Source organism: Rhinoraja longicauda, chromosome 4, assembly GCF_053455715.1.
Source record: "Rhinoraja longicauda isolate Sanriku21f chromosome 4, sRhiLon1.1, whole genome shotgun sequence".
NCBI classification, from domain to species: domain Eukaryota; kingdom Metazoa; phylum Chordata; class Chondrichthyes; order Rajiformes; family Arhynchobatidae; genus Rhinoraja; species Rhinoraja longicauda.
The window spans coordinates 12,756,744-12,781,971 of record NC_135956.1 but is presented as its reverse complement, the minus strand read 5'-3'; the positions used below and the strand labels follow the sequence as shown (position 1 = coordinate 12,781,971).

Sequence of the window (25,228 nt, the reverse complement as noted above, 5' to 3'; positions counted from 1 at the left end):
AAGTTTTTGTCTGGGATGGCGTGGTGGCGCACCGGTAGAGCTGCTACCTCACAGCGCCAGAGACCCTGGTTCGATCCTGACTACGAGTGCTATGTGTACGGAGTTCGTACGTTCTCCCCGTGACGGCGTGGGCTTTCCCCGGGTGCTCAGGTTTCCTCCCACACTCCAAAGATGCACAGGTTTCTAGGTTAATTGGCTTACTGTAATTGTAAATTGTCCCTAGTGTGCGTCGGATTAGTGTTGGTGTGCGGGGATCGCTGGTCGGTGCGGACTCGGTGGGCCGAAGGGCCTGTCTCCACGCTGAATCTCTGAACTAAACTAAACTAAACAAAATCTCAAGGCAATAAAAGTAGTTTGGCTGACTGTGGGCAAAATTACGAAGGTAGGCAGCTAAAATAATGAAAATAACTGAATCCTAGCTGCAGATCCAATAGGTTGTCCAATTTGCTTGCAAGGATCAAATAGATTTGGGAAATGTTGCCCCAGGTAAAATAAATTGGGAACAGATGTGTGTGTTCTGCATCCAGACCTTTAATGTAATTCACAAGCAGAAAGACTTGATAGGGCCTGCACAGTGGATTAAGCGTTGTCCAATGGAAATGCTTCACCTGCACTTCATGCTGCATTGGGAAAGCAGCCAACATAACCAATGACCTTTCCCACGCCGGTCATTCCTTCTTCTCCCTGCTCTTGTTGGGCAGAAGATACAGCTCTTGTTGGGCAGAAGGTACAGAAGACTGAAAGTGTTCAGTTTAGTTTAGAGACACAGCGCGGAAACAGGCCCTTTGGCCCGCTGAGTCCGCGACGACCAGCGATCCCAGTACACTAGCACGATCCTACACACACCAGGGACAATTTACAATCTTTACCGAAGCCAATTCACCTACAAACCTGTACGTCTTTCGAGTGTGGGAGGAAACCGGAGCACCCGGGGAAAACCCAGGGTCACAGGGAGAACTTACAAACTCCGTACAGACAGCACTCGTAGTCAGGATCGAACCCGAGTCTCCGGCGCTGCAAGGCAGCAACTCTACCGCTGCGCCACAGTGCCGCCCCCGTTTGTACTATCAGACTCAAGAACACCTTCTTCCCTTCTGTTATTAAGCATCTGAACGGTCCTTCCGTAAGCTAAGATACAGTCCAATTCACCTCCACCCTAATGCAGACTTTGTCTCTGAAACTATATTCTGCCCTCTGCATCTTTCCCTCTGCTCCACCTACTGTACTTCAATTTGGCTTGCTTATACTTATGAATAGTATTATCTGATCTGACTGGATAGCATGCAAAAACAAAGCTTTTCACTGTACCTCGGTACATGTGATAATAATAAGCCTGGAGCTAAGCTATCGGTATTTACTCTAGTTTAAGTAGAATTCAATCAAACTTAGAACAGCTGCCTTAAAGTATAGAATAGCCCGATTCAGATGTGTTTATCAGTTTGAAACATTTACAGAAAAAAAAATTTGGGGAGATTTATTTTAAACCATGGAAGTTCAGCACATAAGGAGTTAATCTCAATTTAAATGCTTCACTAAGCTAAGGAAGTGACAACACAAAATAGTGGGGGAGGGGGAGGGGGGGGGGGTCACTAGTACCAATGCAAGTAATTATAATGGTGTGTAATATCTTTCCTGTAAATGATTCCCCATAACATGAAATAGAATCAAGAATCTGTGGCTTACATTAGCCTAATGAAAACAAGACTTTAATGCATATTGTTACAGCTGGGATTGAATGCAGTTATTAAGGTCCATGTTCCCACAACCATATGGTTTTTTTGTCATTAATGTCTCCTTTGAGGAAAGGCACTAAAATTAGAAAAAAAAAATTGCATCTTTGATTCCAACAGTCCCCTATGAAATGATATTGCAGCCATATGGCGGCGAGCAGCGAAAGAAGATTCTGAAAGTGTCCTTGTATGCTTTTTGGAAATTTTATTTTTCCACCACTAACCTCCCCCTACAGGGAGCTGTTTCCAACAAGAAAAGAAAAAAACCCAACATTCACAAAGGAAATGGCATTTGCATGATGCAATTCAAACGTCGAGCTTATAACTGCTATGCCGAAAGCAAGCAATTATTATGTGCTTTTTTTATTAAATTATATATATTTAAAAACGTAGCCTTAAGCTTGCACAAATGAATTACACAAAGGATTGATTGGAGTACAAGCAAATCCCATTGGCTGCATTTTAATTTCACCGGAGATTTCTTGAAAATGGCAAGCACCTCATGAAAATATAGATGTACGTTAGAATGCTTCCAAGCCTGAAGCCACTTCGAACAAAACGAGCAGCACCGCAGCTTTCAATGCCATTATCCCATCCAAGCTCATCTCCAAACCCATGGAACTTGGAGTCAGCACTCGCCTGAGTAGAGTAGCTGGATCCTCGTTATCCTGACCAACAGACCACAGTCAGTGAGGGTAGGGGGACAAATCATCCTCTACGATAATCCTCGACACTGGTGCTCCGCAAGGATGCGTTCTCAGCCCCCTACTCTACTCCTTATATACCCACGACTGTGCAGCCAAATACAAATCCAACTCAATTTACAAATTCGCAGATGACGCCACCGCAGTGGGCCGGATATCAAATAATGATGAGACGGAGTAACATAGAAAATAGGTGCTGGCCCTTCGAGCCACCACCGCCATACATTGTGATCATGGCTGATCATCCACAATCAGTAACCTGTGCCCAACTTCTCCCCATATCCCTTGATTCCACTAGCCCCCAGAGCTCTATCTAACTCTCTCTTAAATTCATCCAGTGATTTGGCCTCCACTGCCCTCTGTGGCAGAGAATTCCACAAATTCACAACACTCTGGGTGAAAAAGTTCCTTCTTACCTCAGTTTTAAATGGCCTCCCCTTTATTCTAAGACTGTGGCCCCTGGCTTATGTACAGGAAGGAGTTTGAGAACCTCGTAACCAGGTGCCAAGACAACAACCTTTCCCTCAAAGTCAGCAAGACAAAGGAGATTATGATCGACTTCAGGAAGCGAAGTGGTAAACATACCCCGGTATACACTGACAGCACCAAAGTAGAGATGGTTGAAAACTTCAAGTTCTGAGGAGTCAATATCACCAGCAACTTATCTTGGACCAGCCACATCAAAGTAATGGTCAAGAAACCACACCAACGCCTCCACTTCCTTAGAAGTCTCAGGAAGTATGGCGTGGCTCCAACAATTCTCACCAACTTCCACAGATGCACCACAGAAAGCATTTTATCAAGGATACATTAGCGCACCATGGTTTGGGAACAGCTCCATCCAAGACAACAAGAAATTGCAGAGGTTTGTGGACGCAGCTGAGCATAATCAAGGCCAGCAACATAATCAAAGACGCGTCTCACCCCGGGCACTCCCTCTTCTCCCCTCTTCCCTGATGGAGCTGTTCCCAAACCATGGTGCGCTAATGTGTCCTTGATAAAATGCTTTCTGTGGTGCATCTGTGGAAGTTGGTGAGAATTGTTGGAGCCACACCATACTTCCTGAGACTTCTAAGGAAGTGGAGGCGTTGGTGTGGTTTCTTGACCATTGCTTTGATGTGGCTGGTCCAAGATAAGTTGCTGGTGATATTGACTCCTCAGAACTTGAAGTTTCCAACCAGTTTCTTCCCAGCTGTTATAATGCAACTGGACCATCCCATCACCAACTCGAGAGAAGTTCTGACCTACATCTACCTCATTGGAGACCCTCGTACTATCTTTAATTGGACTTTACCTTGTGCTGATTGTTATTCCCTTTTATCCTGTATCTGTATCTGTGCCCTGCGGATGGGTTGATTGTAATCATGTATAATCTTTCCGCTGCCTGAATAGCACGCAAAAAAACATTCTCCAAACTTAAAAAATTGAATCATTGTATTACGTATGATATATTTCAATGTTATCCTCAATGTTATCCTCTAAATTACCAGCAATTAGACTTTCCGCACAAACTATAGACTTCATAACATCAGGATCAGAGTTTCTAGGATTATAGTAGATGAAAAATGCCACAATTACCTTTAAAAACGGTATAACAAAAGGTCGGAGAGGGAAATTTGTAGCTTCTTGTAATTTGGAATGGAATTCTTCAATTGTCAAGGTAGAATTCTGCAAAATAAATTTGAACGTCTTGAAAATAATTTACTGTTCATCATCATCAAACATCTAAACAAAGCACATTTCTCCATTAGAGTCATGGAGTGATACAGTGTGGAAACAGGCCCTTCAGCCCAACTTGCCCACACCGGCTAACATGTCCCAGCTACCCTAGTCCCACCTGCCTACCCTTGCTCCATCACCCTCCAAACCTGTCCTATCCATGTACCTGTCGATCTGTTTCTTAAATGTTGGGATAGTCCCAGGCTCAACTACCTCCTCTGGCAGCTTGTTCCATACACCCATCACCCATTGTGTGAAAAAGTGACCCCTCAGATTCCTGTTAAATCTTTTCCCCTTCACCTTGAACCTATGTCTTCTGGTCCTCGATTCCCCTACTCTGGGCAAGAGACTCTGTGCATCCACCCGATCTATTCCTCTCATGATTTTATGCACATTCTATTACTAGTAAAAGTAAGTTGATGAAAGAAAATACTGAATGAAGATCTAACAGCATACACCGATCAGCCAAAATATTATGACCACTGACAGGTAAAGTGAATAACATCGATTACCTTGTTACAATGGCACCTGTCAAGGGGTGGGATATATTAGGCAGCAAGTGAACAATCAGTTCTTGAAGTTGATGTGTTGGATGCAGGAGAAATGGGCAGGAGTAAAGACCTGAGCGACTTTGACAAGGGCCAAATTATTATGGCCAGACGACTGAGTCAGAGCATCTCTGAAACAGCAAGGCTTGTGGGGTGCTCCCGGTCAGCAGTGGTGAGAACCTACCGACAGTGGTCCGAGGAGGTGACAGGGTGTTGGGCGCCCAAGGCTCATCGATGCGCGAGGGCAACGAAGGCTATCCCGTCTGGTCCGAACCGATAGAAGGTCTACTGTGGCACAAGTCACAGAAAATTTTAATGGTGGTCACGGGAGGAATGTGTCATAATACACAGTGCATCGCACACTGCTGCGTATAGGGCTGCACACGGAGGACCAACAGCATATTAGGCAGGTGGTTGTAATGTTTTGGCTCATCAGGTCATAATGTTTTGGCTGATCGGTGTATATTGAATGTGGCCCAAACAGCAGTTGTGGACATTGAAGCCATGTGTCCTTTGTACTCGCATTTTCACTTCCCGACAAGAAACAACTGTGAACAAAAACATCTCTTATCATAAATTTGTTTTGCTGAACACCTTTGCTCAGTCTGCCTGGACCTACCTGATCTCCCGGTTGCTAAACACTTTCATTCTCCTCCCCATTCCCACATTGACCATTCTGTCCTCGGCCTCCTCCATTGTCAGAGAGAGGCTAAATGCAAATTGGAGGAACAGCATCCCATATTTCGCTTTGGCAGCTTACAGCCCAATGGTATGAATTATGATTTCTCTAACTTCAAGTAACCTCTGCATTCTCTCTCTCATTCATTCTCTCTCTCATTCTCTCATTCTCTCATTCTCTCATTCTCTCATTCTCTCATTCTCTCATTCTCTCATTCTCTCATTCTCTCATTCTCTCATTCTCTCATTCTCTCATTCTCTCATTCTCTCATTCTCTCATTCTCTCATTCTCTCATTCTCTCTCTCTCATTCTCTCTCTCTCTCTCTCTCTCTCTCTCTCTCTCTCTCTCTCTCTCTCTCTCTCTCTCTCTCTCTCTCTCTCTCTCTCTCTCTCTCTCTCTCTCTCTCTCTCGCTCTCGCTCTCGCTCTCTCTCTCTCTCTCTCTCTCTCTCTCTTCCTCTTCCCCCCCCCCCCCCCCCCCCCCCCCGTCACACCTGCTTTTCATTCTCACCTCACTACAGTTGACCCGTTTCCTTTATCGTTGTTACTATTTTGCATACCTTTAATCATTTGTTCTATATCTCTCTACATAAGGTCATAAGGAATAGGAGTAGAATTAGGCCCATCATCTACTCTGCCATTCAATCATGGATGATCTATCTCTCCCTCCTAACCCCATTTTCCTGCCTTCTCCCCATGACCTCTGACACTATCGTCTATATCTCTCGTTTCCCTTTCCTGTGAATTTCAGTTCGAAGAAGGGACTCGACCCGAAACGTCACCCATTCCTTCTCTCCAGAGATGCTGTCTGCCCGCTGAGTTACTCCAGCATTTTGTGTCTCTCTTCAGTTTAAACCAGCATCTGCAGTTCCTTCCTACGCAATAAATTCCATTGCTTGATGTCATTACTGCCTGGGGTGACTAAAATGCAGATGTTCGGGGATTTGAATTCTCCAGAAAGTTCACCGTCTTTATAGCTTAACCCTTCGATTACTGACAAAACAGTATGACGGGTGATCTTATAAAGGTGTATAAAATCACGAGAGGAATAGATCAGGTAGACACACAGACTCTCTTGCTCAGAATAGGGGAATCGAGGACCAGAGGACACAGGTTTAAGGTGAAGGGGAAAAGATTTAACAAGAATCTGAGGGGTGATTTTTTCAGACAAAGGGTGGTGGGTGTATGGGAGGAGGTAGTTGAGGCAGGGACTATCACAACGTTTAAGACACAGTTAGATAGGTACATGGATAGGACAGGTTTAGAGGGATATGGGCCAAACGCAGGCAGATAGGACTAGTGTAGCTGGGACATGTTGGTCAGTGTGGGCAAGTTGGACTGACAGGCCTGTTTACACGCTGTATTACTCTGTGAAAACAGGTTCCTGCATTAACCATGCTTATATTTGGCTTTATATTTGGAAACTATTTTATAGAAAAGTACAGACCTGAAATTCACAATATAGAATATTACTCCCAATGAAGGCTTAAATATATAAACATAGCACAAAAAGTAAGGACATTTGTGTTTGGTAGATTATTTATTTGTTGTAACAATGCTTCTTGGCAATAAATCTTATACCGTTGGAAAGCCTGTTTATTTCCTTTTAAATGGTGCCACATTTGTAAGGAACATGCATTTGTGGGATGAGCAGCAGAGCTGAGTATGTGGGTTGCGCCCAAGAAAATTCTGCCAAATCTTCTCTGCCAATGTCAAACAGCTTATTCTGCCATTGACTGTTGTTCGGTGTTGTTTGGTGGATTGGATGATTGAAGTCTGAAGAAACAAGACATATTGGCAATTTAACAATTTATTCATTTAATAAACAGGAGCCTCAGTAGCGTGTGGAGAACCATACACAGTCACAACAGCCTGGCACCTCCTCCTCATGCTGGTCACCAGCCTGGTCACACACTGTTGTGGGATGGCATCCCATTCTTCAACCAGCATTTGTCGCAAGTCAGCCAACGTGGTTGTGTTGGTCACTCTGGCACGAACAGCACGCCCAAGCTGATCCCACAAGTGTTCAATGGGGTTGAGGTCAGGACTGCTGGCAGGCCATTCCATCCTCTCCACTCCCAAATTCTGGAGGTAGTCTCTGAGAAACCCTGCTCTGTGGGGGCGAGCATTGTCATCTTGGAGGATAGAGTTCGGTCCCAGACTGTGGAGAGATGGGATTGCCACTGGTTGCAGAATCTCATCTCGATATCTCTGCATTGAGATTGCCTCCAATGATGACAAGCCTCGTTTTTCCAGTGAGGGTGATGCCGCCCCACACCATCACACTGCCTCCACCAAAAGATGTTACTCTATCGGTGCAGCAATCAGTATAGCGTTCTCCGCGTCTTCTCCACACTTTGACCCTATGATCCAACTGCCGTAGGCAGAATCTGGACTCATCGCTGAACATAATGTTCCTCCACATGTTCAGGTTCCAGTGCATGTGTTGCCGACACCAGCGCAAACGGGCCTGACGGTGAAGGGCAGTCATGGCAGGCCTCCTGGCAGCCCTATGAGACCGGAGATCGGCTGCGTGCAGTCTGTTCCGAATTGTCTGGGCAGAGAGCCGTCGGCCATATCGTCCTGCAAACCTTGACTGCAAATCTGTAGAAGACAGCCTACGGTTCCTAAGTGCTGACAGGGTGAGGAAACGGTCTTCTTCGGGTGTCGTCTTCTTGGGACGCCCACTTCGCGGCCTGTCTCTGACATCCCCCATTATATGGAACTTGGCCTTCACTTTGGAGATGGTACTAGGGCTCATTCCAAATAATGCCGCAACTTGGTTTTGCGGAACACCAGCTTGAAGTTGCCCTATCGCACGGGCCCTATCCAGATCAGTCAAACGTGGCATGCCGATTCTTGGAGCAGACACCTACTGACCACTGTAGCAGGGCCCATGCTCACAGATGCTGCCAATCAGGTGCCAATCAGGCACCTGATTGTCAGCACCTGGGGGTACCAGAAGCTCAAAACAAGAGTCAATAGCAACAGCAGAATAAGCTGTTTGGCATTGGCAGAGAAGATTTGGCAAATCTTTCATGGGCGCAACCCATATACTCAGCTCTGCTGCTCATCCCACAAATGCATGTTCCTTACAAATGTGGCACCATTTAAAAGGGAAATAAACAGGCTTTCCAACGGTATAAGATTTATTGCCAAGAAGCATTGTTACAACAAAGAAATAATCTACCAAACACAAATTTCCTTACTTTTTGTGCTATGTTTTATATATTTTAAATTGTTACTTCAATTTTTGGCAGAATATTAGCCAGTTTAAAGTAAATGGCTTAAATTCTTTTGGTAAGATTGCAGATGAGAATTTCAAGCAAACCTTATAAATATTTGTATTCCAGTATCAAATTCAAAAGCAAAATACCAAGTAATGTAGAATTCTGATAGGTTAACTTCTTTAGTTTAGTTTAGAGATACAGCGCAGAAACAGGCCCTTCGGCCCACCAAGCCCGTCGACCAGCGATCCCCACACATTAACGCTATCTACACGCACTAGGGACAATTTATAATTATACCAAGCCAATTAGCCTATAGACCTGTAAGTCTTTGGAGTGTGGGAGGAAATTAGAGCACCCGGAGAAAACCCATGCCGTCACAGGGAGAACATACAAACTCCGTACAGACAGCACCCGTAGTCAGGATCGAACCTGAGTTTCTGGCTCTGTCAGGCAGCAACTCTACCACTCTGCCCTAGTGCCGACCACATTTTTTGAAAGATGAAATATAATTTTCATTTTGAAACTGAATATTGGCATCCATCCGTGGTTACAATTGGATAATCATATCAGCTATTCATTTGTCGTATTTGTAACAACTTACGAATTTTAAGGCAATATGTTGGTTTTAAAATTGAAAATAAATTAGTAAATGCATTCCCACAGTTCTGTTGTTTTTCTCAATTTAAACCTTAATGATACTTCATATGCATCTGCATAAATACACACACTGTTTTTGTTCCTGAGATCCTGATACCAAGAATACAAATATGTAGCCTGAAATTTATCTTGCACATTCACATATTGATAAAGGAACAATAATAATGAAAATTCTCAAGATACATAGAGCAACTTCAATCAGCAACCGATTAGCTACTACATGTGGAATAGACCTCTTGTTATAGTTTAGTTTAGTTTAGAGATGCAGCTAGGGTTGCCAACTTTCTCATTCCCAAATAAGGGACAAAAGGTTATGTCACCTCACCCAGCCAGCGGCCACATGATCCCTCTCCACCAATGGCGGCCACCCGGGCTGGGGGGCTGGATGCTATGCAATCTACGTTAGGCGAACACACTCGGCCCCGCTCTACCCGAACACACTCCGTTAGCCTACACTGTCCGGGCCTACAGCAGTCCCCGGCCTACAGTGTCTGGGGCTACATTGGCTCCCGGGCCTAATACGGGACAAGGGCGGTCCTGTATGGGACAAACCAATTTAGCCCCAAAAAAACGGGATGTCCCGGCTAATACGGGACAGTTGGCAACCCCAGATGCAGCACCAAAACAGGCCCTTCGGCCCACCGAGTCCGCACGGACCTGCGATCCCCGCACACTAACACTATCCCACATTTTTACATTTATATCAAGTCAATTAACCTACAAACCTGCACGTCTTTGGAGTGTAGGAGGAAACCAGAGTACCTGGAGAAAACCCACGCAGGTCCCTGGGGAGAACGTACAAACTCTGTACAGACAGCACCCATGGTCAGGATTGAAACTGGGTCTCTGGCGTTGTAAGGCAGCAACTCTACTGCTGCGCCACCGTGCCACCCTGTTATGCAATATTGAAGGAGCAAGGTCGGTAGGAGAGGGAACCGCGGAATGGCCTACCAGGCCATCCAGGTCGGTAGGACGGGCGAGGAGAGGGACGCGAGTTCACTGGTTGACCCATATGTCCAAAAAAGGCGATGGCTGGAGGCCCTGCAGCAGCCTGGGGCTCGCCTGGATCAGGCACCACTCATAACAACTAGAGCGCGGACTGGACCTTGAAAATGGAGCCAACGTGTGGTTCCTCTTGCATGTGGGCTCAGTGGACTACTTCTGTACACTTTGCTAATCGGGGATTGTGCTTGGGTATGACAATACTCTACTGGACGACTTGGAAGAAAATAATTTCACTGTGCATTTGCACATGTGATAATAAAGCACTATTGAACCAAATGAACCACCACAACCCTCCTGGGGAGAGAAATCCAAACGTTCACTACCAATAGGTGAAGAAAAGTCTTCCTCATCTCCGACCCCAATGGAAGGTGCCTCACTTTGAGATCACTTGACCCCTACTGGAGTAACTCAGCGGGACAGGCAGCATCTCTGGAGAGAAGGAATGGGTGACGTTTTGGGTCGAGACCCTTCTAAGTCTGAAGAAGGGTCTCGACCCGAAACGTCACCCATTGCTTCTCTCCAGAGATGCTGCCTGTCCCGCTGAGTTACTCCAGCATTTTGTGTCTATCTTCGATTTTAACCAGCATCTGCAGTTCCTTCCTACACCCCTAGACTCCACAGCCAAGGGAAACCAATCTCATCTCTACCTTGTCAAGTCACTTGATTTTGTACGTCCAGGAAAGACTTGAGGCAGGTACTATCACAACATCTAAAAGATATTTGGACAGGTTCATGGATAGAAAGGTTTAGAAGGATATGGGCTAAACACCTAAGTAGGTGGGACTGGTGAAGATGGGGCATTTTGTTCAACCTGGGCAAGTTGGCCTGAAGGGCCACATGCAGCATGAAATCTATCTTGTCATCAGTCAGAGTATTGAGTATAGAAGTTGGGAGGTCAAGTTGAAGTTGTTCACGACGTTGGTGAGGCCGCATTTAGAGTATTGGGTTCAATTCTGGGCACCACATTATAGGAAAGATGACGTCAAGCTTGAAAGGGTACAGAGAAGATTTACGAGGATGTTGCCAGGACTGGAGGGTGTGAGCTATAGGGAGAGGTTGAGTAGGCTAGGTCTCTATTCCATGGAGCGCAGGAGGATGGGTGATCTTATAGAGATGTACAAAATCAGGGGAGGAATAGATTGGGTAGATGCACAGAGGCTCTTGCCCAGAGTAGGGGAATCCAGGACCAGAGGAAATAGATTTAAGGTGAAGGGGAAAAAAATTTAATAAGAATCTGAGGGGTAACTTTTTCACACAAAGGGTGGCGGGTGAATGGAACAAGCTGCCAGGGGAGGTAGTTGAGGCTGGGACTATCCCAACATTTAAGAAACAGTTAGACAGGTACATGGATAGGACAGGTTTGGAGGAATAGGGACCAAAAACGGGCAGGCGGGACTAGTGCATCTGGGACATGTTGGCCGGTGTGGGCTAGTTGGGCCGAAGGGCCTGTTTCCACGCTGTATCACTCCATGGCCTGTTTCAATGCTGTATAACTATGTAACAGTGCATTCATCGGAGTTTGGGGCCAGTGCGAGCGAGGATTCCTTAAACCCAAGGAGAAATCCATAATCCCAGGAATAAACCTGCTTAGTTTTTGCTGCACGCATGTATATCCTTCCCTGGGTCTGGCAGTCTGACCCACGCAGATGCAATCTCCTCCTCAGTAATTAAAGCAAGACATCTCTCGTCTTGTACTCAGATCCTTGTGTAATACAAGTCAACATCCATTGTTTTCCTTATCGCTTACTGTGACTGTGTGCTAATTTCCAGCAATTCATGCACAAGGATGTCTACATCCCTCCGAACATCAACATCTTCCAAACTCTCACATTGCCACAGTGGATGACTTCACAAGCTTGGTCAGAGACATTGTAACAACAGCCAAGTTAAAGGGAAAGTCTGTGCTGAAAATAGTGCCAACACCAACCCTTATCTACCTGCTCATCTAATATCCCGGCTAAGCCAACATCTGCTAATCCATATCCCTCCATTTTCTGCATTTCTATGTGCCTATCCCAAAATTCCTATCCTATCGGGCGGCACGGTGGCGCAGCGGTAGAGTTGCGGCCTTACAGCGAATGCAGCACCGGAGACCCGGGTTCGATCCCGAATACGGGTGCTGTCTGTACGGAGTTTGTACGTTCTCCCCGTGACCTGCGTGGGTTTTCTCCGAGATCTTCGGTTTCCTCCCACAGTCCAAAGACGTACAGGTTTGTACGTTAATTGGCTTGGTAAATGTAAAAAATGTTCCTAGTGGGTATAGGACAGTGTTAATGTGCGGGGATCGTTGGGCGGCTCGGACCCGGTGGGCCAAAAGGGCCTGTTTCCGCGTTGTATCTCTAAACTAAACTAAAATCTCTCAAGTCCCACTATTGTATCTGCCTCAACCACCACCTCTGACACCGCGTTCAAGGCACTCACCACCCTCTGTGTAAAAAAACATCTGCACACCTCCTTTAAACCTTGCCCCTCTCACCTTAAAGCTATGTCCTCTAGCATTTGATTTTTCAATCCTGGGAATAAAAAGGTTCTGACTGCCTACCCTATCTATGCCTCTCATCATTTTATAAAGCAAAACAATCCAAGTCTGTCCAACCTCTCCCTCCAGCTAATCTTGACCGGTGAACGGATATTTTGATACTTAACAAATATTCAATTCTTTGGGCTTGTGAAATTCACATTTATCTACGTTCTCTCGTAAAATGCACAGACTTCTTAAACCCAATCATTGGATCGACTGGGCTTATATTCACTGGAATTTTAAAAGGATGAGAGGGATCTTATAGCAACGTATAAAATTCTTAAGGGATTGGACAGGCTAGATGCAGGAAAAATGGTCCCCATCTTGGGGGAGTCCAGAACCAGGCATAACAATTTAAGAATAAGGAGTAGGCCATTTAGGACTGAGACGAGGAAAAACGTTTTCACCCAGAGTTGTGAATCTGTGGAATTCACTGCCGCAGAAGGCAGTGGAGGCCATTTGACTGGATGTATTCAAAAGAGAGTTAGATAGAGCTCTTAGGGCTGATGGAATCAAGGGATTATGGGAAGAAAGCAGGAACGGGGTACTGATTCTGGATGATCACCATGATCATATTGAATGGCGGTGCTGGCTCGAAGGGCCGAATGTCCTACTCCTGCACCTATTTTCTATGTTTCTATTTAAGAAAATAAGGACAAAAAAACTGCACAAATTTCCATTGCAGGGCCACTACTTCACCAGGATGGCAACACTTCATTGGATGGATGAACGCATATGGAGATGGATGAATGTGCCTGGGATCTTCGTCCGACACCAGAAACCCATGGAGAGGATTCTGCGAGGCGGCCGAACTCCACGTGTTTGCCAAAGGGCAGCCAAGCTCCAACGGCCATGAATCATGAAATGCTTGGACAGAGTAGATATGGGGAGGATGTTTCCACTAGTAGGAGAGTCTAGGACTAGAGGTCATAGCATCGGAATGAAAGGACGTTCTTTTAGGAAGGAGACAAGGGAGGAATCTCTTTAGTCAGAGGTTGGTGAATCTGTGGAATTCTTTGTCACAGAAGGCTGTGGAGGCCAAGTCAGTGGATATATTTAAGGTAGAGGTAGATAGTTTCTTGATTAGTACAAGTGTCAGAGGTTATGGGGAGAAGGCAGGAGAATGGGGTTAGGAGGGAGAGATAGACCAGCCATGATTGAATGGCAGAGTAAATTTGATGGGCCGAATGGCCTAATTCTGCTCCTATTACTTATGATCTTATGATCTCATTTGGAAGCTTTGGGTACAGAAGTGTGAAAATGCTCACCTCCAGATTCAGGGACAGTTTCTTCCCAGCTGTTATCAGGCAACTGCATCACCCTGGGATGCAAGGGATATGGGGAGAAGGCAGGAACGGGGTACTGATTGTGGATGATCAGCCATGATCACAGTGAATGGCGGTGCTGGCGCGAAGGGCCGAATGGCCTTCTCCTGCACCTATTGTCTATTGATCTTATCATCCCCTTTCTCCTCCGTCGCCCACGACTGGCTCAGCCCACAAGCTGTCATCCCTCTCTTCTCCTCGCCCAGCCATCTTGTGCCCCGCGGGTAACCTCCTGCAGCCTACCTTAAAGGCATTACCCCGGTTCACCCTCCGACCGCCCTTGCTCTCTACGCCCAAAGTCCCCAGCTACTCCACCAAGGTATTCCACCTCCAACGAGCGTTCGGGCAGTTCTGCGTCCGAGGAGCTCAGTTCAGTTTGGTTCATTGTCACGTGTACCGAGGTACAGTGAAAAGCTTCAATTGCGTGCTGTCCATCCAGCAAAAAGACAACACATGATTACAATCGAGCCATTTATAGATACATGATAAGGGAACAACGTTTAGTGCAAGGTAAAGCCAGTCCGATCAAGGATAATCCGAGGGTCACCAAAGAGGCAGGTAGTAGTTCAGGACTGCACTCAGGTTGTGGCAGGGTGATGCAGTTGCCTGATAACAGCTGGGAAGAAACTGTCCCTGAATCTGGAGGTGAGCATTTTCACACTTCTGTACCCAAAGCTTCCAAATGAGATCATATGATCATAAGTGATAGGAGCATAATTGGGCCATTCGGCCCATCAAATTTACTCTGCCATTCAATCATGAACTCGGTGAAATGGCACCAAACATGGTGGCGCCGACATTATACGCAAAATGAAATTCACTACGTAATGGAATGGTCTGGAATGGAATACTTTATTGTCACAAGTGACAAGGCACAGTGTTTACTTTTATGTGACAATAAATATCCAATAAAAGCCAGTTAATGGGGTTTTTGATGGAGGTTCCAGTGAAGACATGGCGAGAAAAGTTCAGGTTGAAACCTGAAAAGGGAGAAAGCTGCCTGTTACAAGGAATGGGAAATCCTAAAGGATGCATCACTCTTCAGAACAGATCAAAATCAATAGGCCCAGAGATCAGACACCTTATGTGGAGGAAAGGAACTGCAGATGCAGGTTAAAACTGAAGATAGACACGAAAAGCTGGAGTAACTCAGCGGGTCAGGCAGCATCTCTGGAGAGAAGGAATGGATGACTTTTCGGGCCGAGACCCTTCTTCAGACACATTACATCCGTTCCCTTACCCCTCACAAAGTGAGGGAGTTTAGAAGGATGAGGGGGGGACCTCATTGAAACTCACCGAATAGGGCAAGGCCTGGATAGAGTGGATGTGAAGAGGATGTTTCCACTAATGGGAGAGTCTAGGACCAGAGATCATAGTCTCAGCATAAAAAAAAGACGTTCCTTTAGAGAGGGGATGAGGAGAAATGACTTTAGTCCAAAGGTGGTGAATCTGTATTTCATTGCCACAGATGGCTGTGGAGACCAAATCATTGGATATTTTTAAGGTGCCGATTGATAGATTCTTGATTAGTACGGGCGTCAGGGGTTGTGGGGAGAAGGCAGGAGAATGGGGTTGAGAGAAAGATAGCTCAGCCATGACTGAATGGCAGAGTAGACTTGATGGGCCAAATGGCTTCATTCTGCTCCTGTAACTTTGTGTTACTCTAGCACTTTGTGTCCTTTTTTTGTAGGACCAGCATCTGCAGTTCCTTTTTTCTTTCGTAACAGAGCAGATTTTTTCAGAGAATTAAAGCCAAAATATCCTCAGTGAAAGGCCTCCATCCTGGATGTGGCACGGTGGCGCAGCGGTAAAGCTGCTGCCTTACAGCACCAGGGTCCCGGGTTCGATCCTGACTATGGGTGCAGTCTGTACGGAGTTTGCACGTTCTCCCCGTCACCTGCGTGGATTCTCTCTGGGTGCTCCGGATTTCCTTCCACACTCCAAAGACATTCAGGTTTGTAGGTTAATTGGCTTTGGTAAAGATTGTAAATTGTCCCTTGTGTGTGTAGGATAGCGTTAGTGAAGGGGGGTCGCTGGTCAGCACGGACTCGGTGGGCCGAAGGGCCAGTTTCCGTGCTGTATCTCTAAACATCCTTAATTGCTTATGTGTTTCATAGATTCCTCCAGCAGCTTTTGCTGGGAAGACCAGGCCAGAGAACCATGGGTGATTGCTCGTGATGTTGTATGTACATAGAGACATAGAAAATAGGTGTTGGGGTTGGCCATTCGGCCCTTCGAAACAGCATCGCCATTCAATATGATCAAGGCTGATCATCCAGAATCAGTACCCTGTTCCTGCCTTCTCCCCATATCCCTTGATTCCATTAGTCCTAAGAGCTATATCTAACTCTCCCTTGAATAGATCAATACACACAGCTGGCTGGAAGGGCATGTACTTCTCAGCTCTGGCCCACCTTCCAAACATATGGGAGAAAACCAGAGCACAGATGCATCCTTGGCTGTTATCAGCAAGTTGGTCTGGCCTGCTGCCTAACAGCAACATTCAGAGGCCTTTAAACAACCCTGACGTGAGGGACAGACTACGTTAATAAGGATGTAAGAACTGCATGTTTGCCAAAGGTTCTCCAGGGGCTCCAAGACACTGACTTCACCAGGCGTCAAATAGAAATGGATTTGGAAGGGTCAAAGCACCCATTCTATTTATCCTCACAACAATCTAGTTACAAATCTAGGCCATGCACCATCCCTTGGATAGGCAAGGTTTCAGGTTTGGGACTCTAAGGAAAGGATGTATTAAGCTGGAAAGAGTGCAGGGAAGATTTAGTCATAGAGTCATAGAGTGTGGAAACAGGCCCATCGGCCCAACGTACCCACACCGACCAACATGCCCCGTCTACACTAAGTATAAGAAAATAACTGCAGATGCTGGTACAAATCGATTTATTCACAAAATGCTGGAGTAACTCAGCAGGTCAGGGAGCATCTCGGGAGAGAAGGAATGGGTGACGTTTCGGGTCGAGACCCTTCTTCAGACACTAATCCCACCTGCCTGCATTTGGCCAATCTCCCTCTTAACCTGTGCTATACATGTAGCTGTCTTAATGTTTCTTAAACGTTCATGAGTTCTCGGAGCAGAATTAGGCCATTCAGCCCATCAAGCTGATTCTGCCATTCAATCATGGCTGATCTGTCTGTTCCTCTCAACTGCATTCTCCTGTCTTCTCCCCATAACCTCTAACATTGCGATAGTACCTGCTTCAAATAGCTCCAACCAGCAACTCGCTCCATACACCCACCACACTTTGTAAAAAAAAATCACCCCTCGAGTTCTTATTAAATATTTCACCCCTCCCCTTAAGCCTGTGTCCTCTGAGTCTTTTGCCCAGTAGGAAAATCAAGAACCAGAGTCTGAAGAAGGATCCTGATCTGTAACATCAGCTTTCCTTGTTCTCCAGGGATGCTGCTTGATCTGCTGAGTTACTCCAGCATTTTGTGTTCTTCCTTGGTAAACCAGTGTCTACAGTTTCTTGTTTCTACAAATCTGGGACATTGGCTAAGCAATCCGGGTAGGATTCTCGGAAGTAAATAAGAATCTGAAGAAGGGTCCCGTTTAGAGACGTTGCCTATCCATGTTTAGGGAAAATTTCCATCCCCACTCCTTCCCCTAACTCACAGTGCCTGATTATGGGTAGCAAAGAAGAAATGTTACGAGATGGAGCTTAAAATTATTAGTGAGCCACACAAACCCCTTATTACCAAGCCCTTTGGCGAATAACTACCACACTGTTCCCATTCAAGTAGTGTTTAAAGTAGCACTGGTTTAGTCACTTGGTAAGTCTATGACAATTAAACCAAACAAGATATAGACTCATAGCTTCACACAGCATGGAATCTGGTCCATCGGCCCAACTTGCCAATGCTGACCAAGATTCCCCATCAACACTAGTCCCATATGCCCATATTTGGCCCACACCCCTCTGCACTGTTTCTATCCATGTACCTGCCCAAATGTCTTTTCAATGTTGTTATAAGAAAATAACGGCGACGTTTCGGGTCGAGACCCTTCTTCAGACCCGATTCTTCAATGTTGTTATGGTATCTGCCTCAACTACCTCCTCTGGCAGTTCGTTGAAACTATCCACCACCTTCTGTGTGAAAAATATGTCCCCTCAGTTCCTATTAAATCTTACTCCTCTCACCTTAAAGCCATGTCCTCTGCTTCTTGATTCCCCTACTCTGGGCAAAAAGACTCTGTGCATTCACCCTGTCTATTCCCCTCATAGAAACATAGAAACATAGAAAATAGGTGCAGGAGTAGGCCATTCGGCCCTTCGAGCCTGCACCGCCATTCAATATGATCATGGCTGATCATCCAGCTCAGTAGCCTGTACCTGCCTTCTCTCCATACCCCCTGATCCCTTTAGCAAAAAGGGCCACATCTAACTCCCTCTTAAATATAGCCAATGAACTGGCCTCAACTACCTTCTGTGGCAGAGAATTCCACAGACTCACCACTCTCTGTGTGAAGAAATGTTTTCTCATCTCGGTCCTAAAAGACTTCCCCCTTATCCTTAAGCTGTGACCCCTGGTTCTGGACTCCCCCAACATCGGGAACAATCTTCCCGCATCTAGCCTCTCCAACCCCTTAAGAATTTTATATGTTTCTATAAGATCCCCCCTCAGTCTTCTAAATTCCAGCGAGTACAAGCCCAGTCTATCCAGTCTTTCCTCATATGCAAGTCCCGCCATCCCAGGGATTAATCTGGTGAACCTTCTCTGTACTCCCTCTAAGGCAAGAACGTCTTTCCTCAGGTTAGGAGACCAAAACTGCACACAATACTCCAGGTGCGGTCTCACCAAGGCCCTGTACAACTGCAGCAGAACCTCCCTGCTCCTAAACTCAAATCCTCTTGCTATGAATGCCAACATACCATTCGCTTTCTTCACTGCCTGCTGCACCTGCATGCTTGCTTTCAATGACTGGTGCACCATGTCACCCAGGTCACGTTGCATCTCCCCTTCTCCCAATCGGTCACCATTCAGGTAATACTCTGCTTTCCTGTTCTTGCCGCCAAAGTGGATAACCTCACATTTATCCACATTATATTGCATTTGCCCACTCGCCTAATCTATCCAAGTCACTCTGCAGCCTCCTAGCATCCTCCTCGCAGCTAACACTGCCACCCAGCTTCGTGTCATGATCTTCCTACAACAGGGTGAGCAAAACTGAACACATTCTTCCGAATGCAGCCTCACTAACATCGTGTACAACTGTAACATAGCAAGTAGGTGCAGGAGTAGACCATTTGGCCCTTCAAGCCAGCACCACCATTCAATATGATCATAGCTGATCATCCAAAATCAATGTTTCAAGGTCAGTTTATTGTCACGTACCAATTAAGGTACAGTAAAATTCGAATTACCATGCAGCCATACTAAAGAAAAAGCAACAAGACACAAAACTACATGCTCCTGCTTTTTCTCCATCTCCCTTGATTCTGATAGCCCGAAGAGTTATATCTAACATATGATAAAAAATCCATTATCTTTACAATCTTTTTTGAATCTAAAGTCTTGTTACTGAAACGCCCCTTCATTCAATTATGGAACAAGTCAGCTGTTTGAATTTTGAAAAGATATTACAACATCATAAAACATTTTTTTTTAAATGAGTCCTGCAGCATTGGACATTTCTAAGCCAGATATTCTTGGAGTGGCTTCTCCATAGGTGTTTGAAGCATTAGGTTATCATGCGAGAAATTATACGTGGACTTGGAAACAAAGCAGACACAAAGAACAGCTTGCAGCTGGATAAACCGCCTGGGCGCCCAGGCCACGTGGGGAATGGTTCAGATAGTCTAGGCTTGAAATACGAAGTTAACACAAGCCAATTGCTCTCTCTGGATAATGGCCATTAAGAGTGCAAAAGACATTCTGCAGCTTGGAGGTCTCCTGAGCGAGCACTTCAATAAGCACACACTAATTAACTTCATCGCTAAACCACTTCCCTTCTTCAAATTTCTCTCCTTCGTTCCACTTTTCCAGAAGACACCGAAACAAGCTGGGGGAAGAGTTCCACCGACCGGTCCGCCGGTAATTAAACCAACTTAATTATCAGTAATAGCTCACCACCCAGCTGCACTGGCTACTGGACAGAAGTGCTTGCGCTCAAAGCCACCGCAGGCATTTGCAGTAGGCGCTCCTGTTGTGGGGAATCTGGGCTGAAACTTCCCCAGCATCAGGGAAACCATCAAATAACAGGCCCTGTGTGTAAGAAGGAGCTGCAGATGCTGGGGTTTAAAGCGTAGACACTAAAAGCTGGAGTAACTCAGCGGGACAGGCAGTATCTCTGGAGAGAAGGAATGGGTGATGTTTTGGGACGAGATCCTTCTTCAGTCTGAAGAAGGGTCACGACCCCGAAACGTCACCCATTCCTTCTCTCCAGAGATGCTGCCTGTCCCACTGAGTTACTCCAGCTTTTAGTGTCTAATAATAGGCCTTAATTGCTGTCCAAGCTGCCATCAGCTCGTCCAGCACTAAAGGTTCACATCTTTCTGCCAAACACTGGAACAGTTACTGATTGAGTGCTTTGTAAGTTTGATTGAAATTGGTGCACTAATTGCTGAGAACTATATTCTGCGTTCTAGTTCAGTTTAGAGATACAGTGCGGAAACAAGCCCTTCGGCCCATCGGGTCCGCGCCGACCAGCGATCCCAGCATATTAACACTATCCTAGGGACAATTTACACTTATACCAAGCCAATTTGCCTACATACTGTACGTCTTTGGAGTGTGGGAGGAAACCAAAGATCTCAGAGAAAACCCACGCAGATCACGGGGAGAACGTACAAACTCCTTACAGTGCAGCACCCGTAGTCGGGATCGAACCCGGGTCTCCGGCGCTGCAAGTGCTGTAAGGCAGCAACTCTACCGCTGCACCACCGTGACCGTCCTCAATCTTCCCCTTCCATCAGCCACGGTCCTGTCCGATTCAACCTCTAGCACATTGTACTTTGTCTATGGAACCGGTGCAGTCCAATGCTGAAAACTAAATATCTTTGTATCTTTCCCTTCATTCTACTTATTATACTTCAGTTTGGCTTGATTGTATTGATGTATAATATTATCTGATTGGGTTGGACAATAATAAAGCTAAACCTAAACCTTAATCCAGAGCCAGAGGACACAAAGTGCTGGAGCAACTCAGCAGGTCAGGCAGCATCTCTGGATACATGGATAGGAGAACATGTTTCGAGTCGGGTTCCTTCATAAGTTATATGTGAGAGGAGCAGAATTAGGCCATTCGGCCCATCAAGGCTACTCCACCATTCAATCATGTCTAATTTATCTTTCTCTACCTTCATTCTCCATTCTCCTGCCTTCTCCCCATAACCTCTGACACCCGCACTAATCAAGAATCTATCTATCTCTGTCCTAAAAGTATCCACTGACTTGGCCTCCACAACTTTCTGTGGCAATGAATTCCACAGATTCACCACCCTCTGACAGAAGGTATTTATTTCACAAAATGCTGGAGTAACTCAGCAGGTCAGGCAGCATCTCGGGAGAGAAGGAATGGGTGACGTTTCGGGTCGAGACCCTTCTTCAGTCTGAAGAAGGGTCTCGGCCCGAAACGTCACCCATCCCTTCTCTCCTGAGATGCTGCCTGACCTGCTGAGTTACTCCAGCATTTTGTGAAATAAATACCTTCGATTTGTACCAGCATCTGCAGTTATTTTCTTACACCCTCTGACTGAAGACTGATCCTACAGACTGACTGTAGAATGGAAGAAGAAAACTGGAAAAAGGGAGGGGCAGGGCAGGGCAAAGCGTGGCAGGTAATAGGTCGACAAAGATCTATCATATCATATCATATCATCATATATATACAGCCGGAAACAGGCCTTTTCGGCCCACCAAGTCCGTGCCGCCCAGCGATCCCCGTACATTAACACTATCCTACACCCACTAGGGACAATTTTTACATTTACCCAGCCAATTAACCTACATACCTGTACGTCTTTGGAGTGTGGGAGGAAACCGAAGATCTCGGAGAAAACCCACGCAGGTCACGGGGAGAACGTACAAACTCCTTACAGTGCAGCACCCGTAGTCAGGATCGAACCTGAGTCTCCGGCGCTGCATACGCTGTAAAGCAGCAACTCTACCGCTGCGCTACCGTGCCGCCCTGAGGGGGGGGTGGTTGGCTAGGCAGATGGTTGGAACAAAGGCATGAGATATGGCACTGAATTAACCAACAATGTCACATTGTCACATTCTGCTGTAAATAGCTTAGCAAATACACAACTGGGAAGTGCTAGTACAAGGCAGGTAGTTCTGCTATTACACAATACTTGCATTCCTATGAAAGCTGTCGTTATAGAAAATTGTATAATGAAACAACAGGTGCAAGCGGAGTTTGAGGCTAGAGAATGTAGAAAGGAACTGCAGATGCTGCTTTTTTTTAACTGAAGATAGACACACAGTGCTGGGGTTACTCAGTGGGTCAGGCAGCATCTCTGGAGAAAAAGAATGGGTGACGTTTCAGGTTGGTGACCCTTCTTCAGTCTGGTGACATTTCAGGTCGGGACCCTTCTGAATGTCAGCCATCCTTTGCCTCCAGAGATGCTGCCTGACCCGTTGAGTTACTCCAGCACTTTCTATCTATCTAGGGGCTAGTGTTTCAGACTCATAACAACAATGTCTTTCTCCCACCACCCTCCCCCCCCCCCCCCCCACCCACCAAACAGATTAAAAAAAATAAGAATTGTATTTTTAATAGGTACAAGTTTATTTAGTTACTGAAAGCTAAAAATATGAAATGCTGCCTGTTACATTGTTTAATAGAGCCACATTGTACAAGTGTCAGTAGGTGATAGCTTGTTAATTTCAATGGCTACCCATCGTTACATAGAAATATAGAAAATAGGTGCAGGACTAGGCCATTTGGCTCTTCGAGCCAGCACCGCCATTCAATATGATCATGGCTGATCATCCAAAATCAGTACCCCGTTCCTGCTTTCTCCCCATATCCCTTTATTCCGTTAGCCCTAAGAGCGATAGAGGTTTGGAGTGTGGGAGGAAACCGAAGATCTCGTAGAAAACCCACGGAGGTCACGGGGAGAACGTACAAACTCCGCACAGACAGCGCCCGTAGTTAGAATCGAACTCGGGGTCTCTGGCGCTGCAAGCGTTGCAAGGTAGCAACTCTACCGCTGCGCCACCGCGCCGCTCCCAATTGGTCAAACACGATTTCCCTTTCAAAATTGCACACAGAATTTGCCTGATTGTCTTAAATCTTTCCAATTGCACAACATATCATCCTCAATAACCAACATGTTCATGATGACAAGCTATCTGGCCTGTTCCCTCACCTTTTGACTAGATGAGCTACTTCCAATTTAATAGCACCTTCCCGAATCCTCCAAAGTTTGGAAAAATAAAATCATCAGACATGGTTAAATCCATTGGACGGATTGATAAATCCATCAATTTATATCACCAGCCACTTCCTCGACGTCTAAGATCACCAAGGTCCAGGGAATTTTAGTTTAGTTTAGAGATATGGCGCGGAAACAGGCCCTTTGACCCACCGAGTCCGCGGCGACCGGCGATCACCCCGTACACTAGCATTACCCAACACACACTAGGGGACAATTTACGATCTTTACCGATGCCAATAAACTTACAAACCTGTACGTCTGTGGGAGGGAAACGGAGCACCTGGGGAAAACCCACGCAGGTCACGGGGAGAACGTACAAACTCCGTACGGGCAGCACCCATAGTCAGGATTGAACCCGGGTCTCTGGTGCTGTAAGGCAGCAACTCAGAGAGTTGTGAATCTGTGGAATTCTCCGCCTCAGAAGGCAGTGGAGGCCAATTCTCCGAATGCATTCAAGAGAGAGCTGGATAGAGCTCTTAAAGATAGCGGAGTCAGGGGGTATGGGGAGAAGGCAGGATCGGGGTACTGATTGAGAATGATCAGCCATGATCACATTGAATGGCGGTGCTGCCTCGAAGGGCTGAATGGCCTCCTCCTGCACCTATTGTCTATTGTCTATTGTGTACCGCTGCATCACCGTACCGCCCGTTATTGTTTGCCTGCAAATTCCCCAACAGTTTTCTAAGCGTCCCGCACACCTTTTCAACTCCTGATATTTCAGGAATCTTAATTGTGGTTTCCCAGTAGCAAAGATATAAGCAAAATACCTCCCATCTCGTTGTATCCCTTTATTAATTCCACTCACTTTCTATACGATCAATGGTCACTTTGTTAGCTCTCCTGTTTATAAGTGTTCATTCAAACTTTCAAGTCTGAAGAAAGGTCTCAACCCGAAAACGTCACCTATTGCTTTTCTCCAGAGATGCTGCCTGACCCGTTCAGTTACAGTCGCCTTTTGTGTCTGTCTCCCCTTAAACTAATTTACCAGTTCATTTTATCTGGCACCGCTTCCATAACTTCATAATCATCCATATTTAAGTTAAACCACTAATCTTGGGCCTGTTGCTCGTTCCCTCAAGCCGAATGTAAAATGTAATCATATTATGATTGGTGCCACCGGGGGACACCTTTACAATGAGGTCATTAATTAGTCCTATTTCAATGCACAATGTAAGGTTTAATAGAACCTGCTCCCTTCTACTTTGCTCTATGATGCTTTGTTCTAAGAATTTATCCCAAAGAATCATCATCCAGGTTACTTCTGCCCATCTTATTTGTCTTTAGTTTAGTTTAGAAATGCAGCACGGAAACAGGCCCTTCGGCCCACCGAGTCCGAGCCCCGTTTATGCAACCACACACGAGGGGCAATTTACAATTTTTACCAAAGCAAATTAACCTACAAACCTGTACGTCTTTGGATTGTGGGAGGAAACCGGAGCTCCTGGAGTTAACCCACACAGTCACGGGGAGAACGTACAAACTCTGGACAGACAGTACCCGTAGTCGGGATCAAACCCGGGTCTCTGGCGCTGTAAGGCAGCGACTTTACTGCTGTGCCACCGTGCCGCCCCTAATGTCTTGTCTACGTGTAGGGGAAAATCCCCCATAATTATTGCCAAAACTTTCCGATAAGTTCTCATTGCACACTATCCATTGGAAGGTTATTGCGAGAGGGCATATACACCACTCCAACAACCAACCATGCTT

General features: G+C 45.9%; 1 protein-coding gene across 7 annotated transcripts in view; it reads right to left on the bottom strand.

Annotated features, from left to right (window-relative positions):
* runx1t1 (RUNX1 partner transcriptional co-repressor 1) overlaps positions 1-25,228 on the bottom strand; it is a 136,350-nt gene that overhangs the window by 53,642 nt on the left and 57,480 nt on the right. For all 7 annotated transcript variants that reach the window (XM_078397204.1, XM_078397206.1, XM_078397200.1 and 4 more), the window contains exon 4: positions 4,013-4,102. In XM_078397204.1, the coding sequence (XP_078253330.1) occupies positions 4,013-4,102 (90 nt within the window). The remainder of the gene's footprint in view (positions 1-4,012; positions 4,103-25,228) is intronic.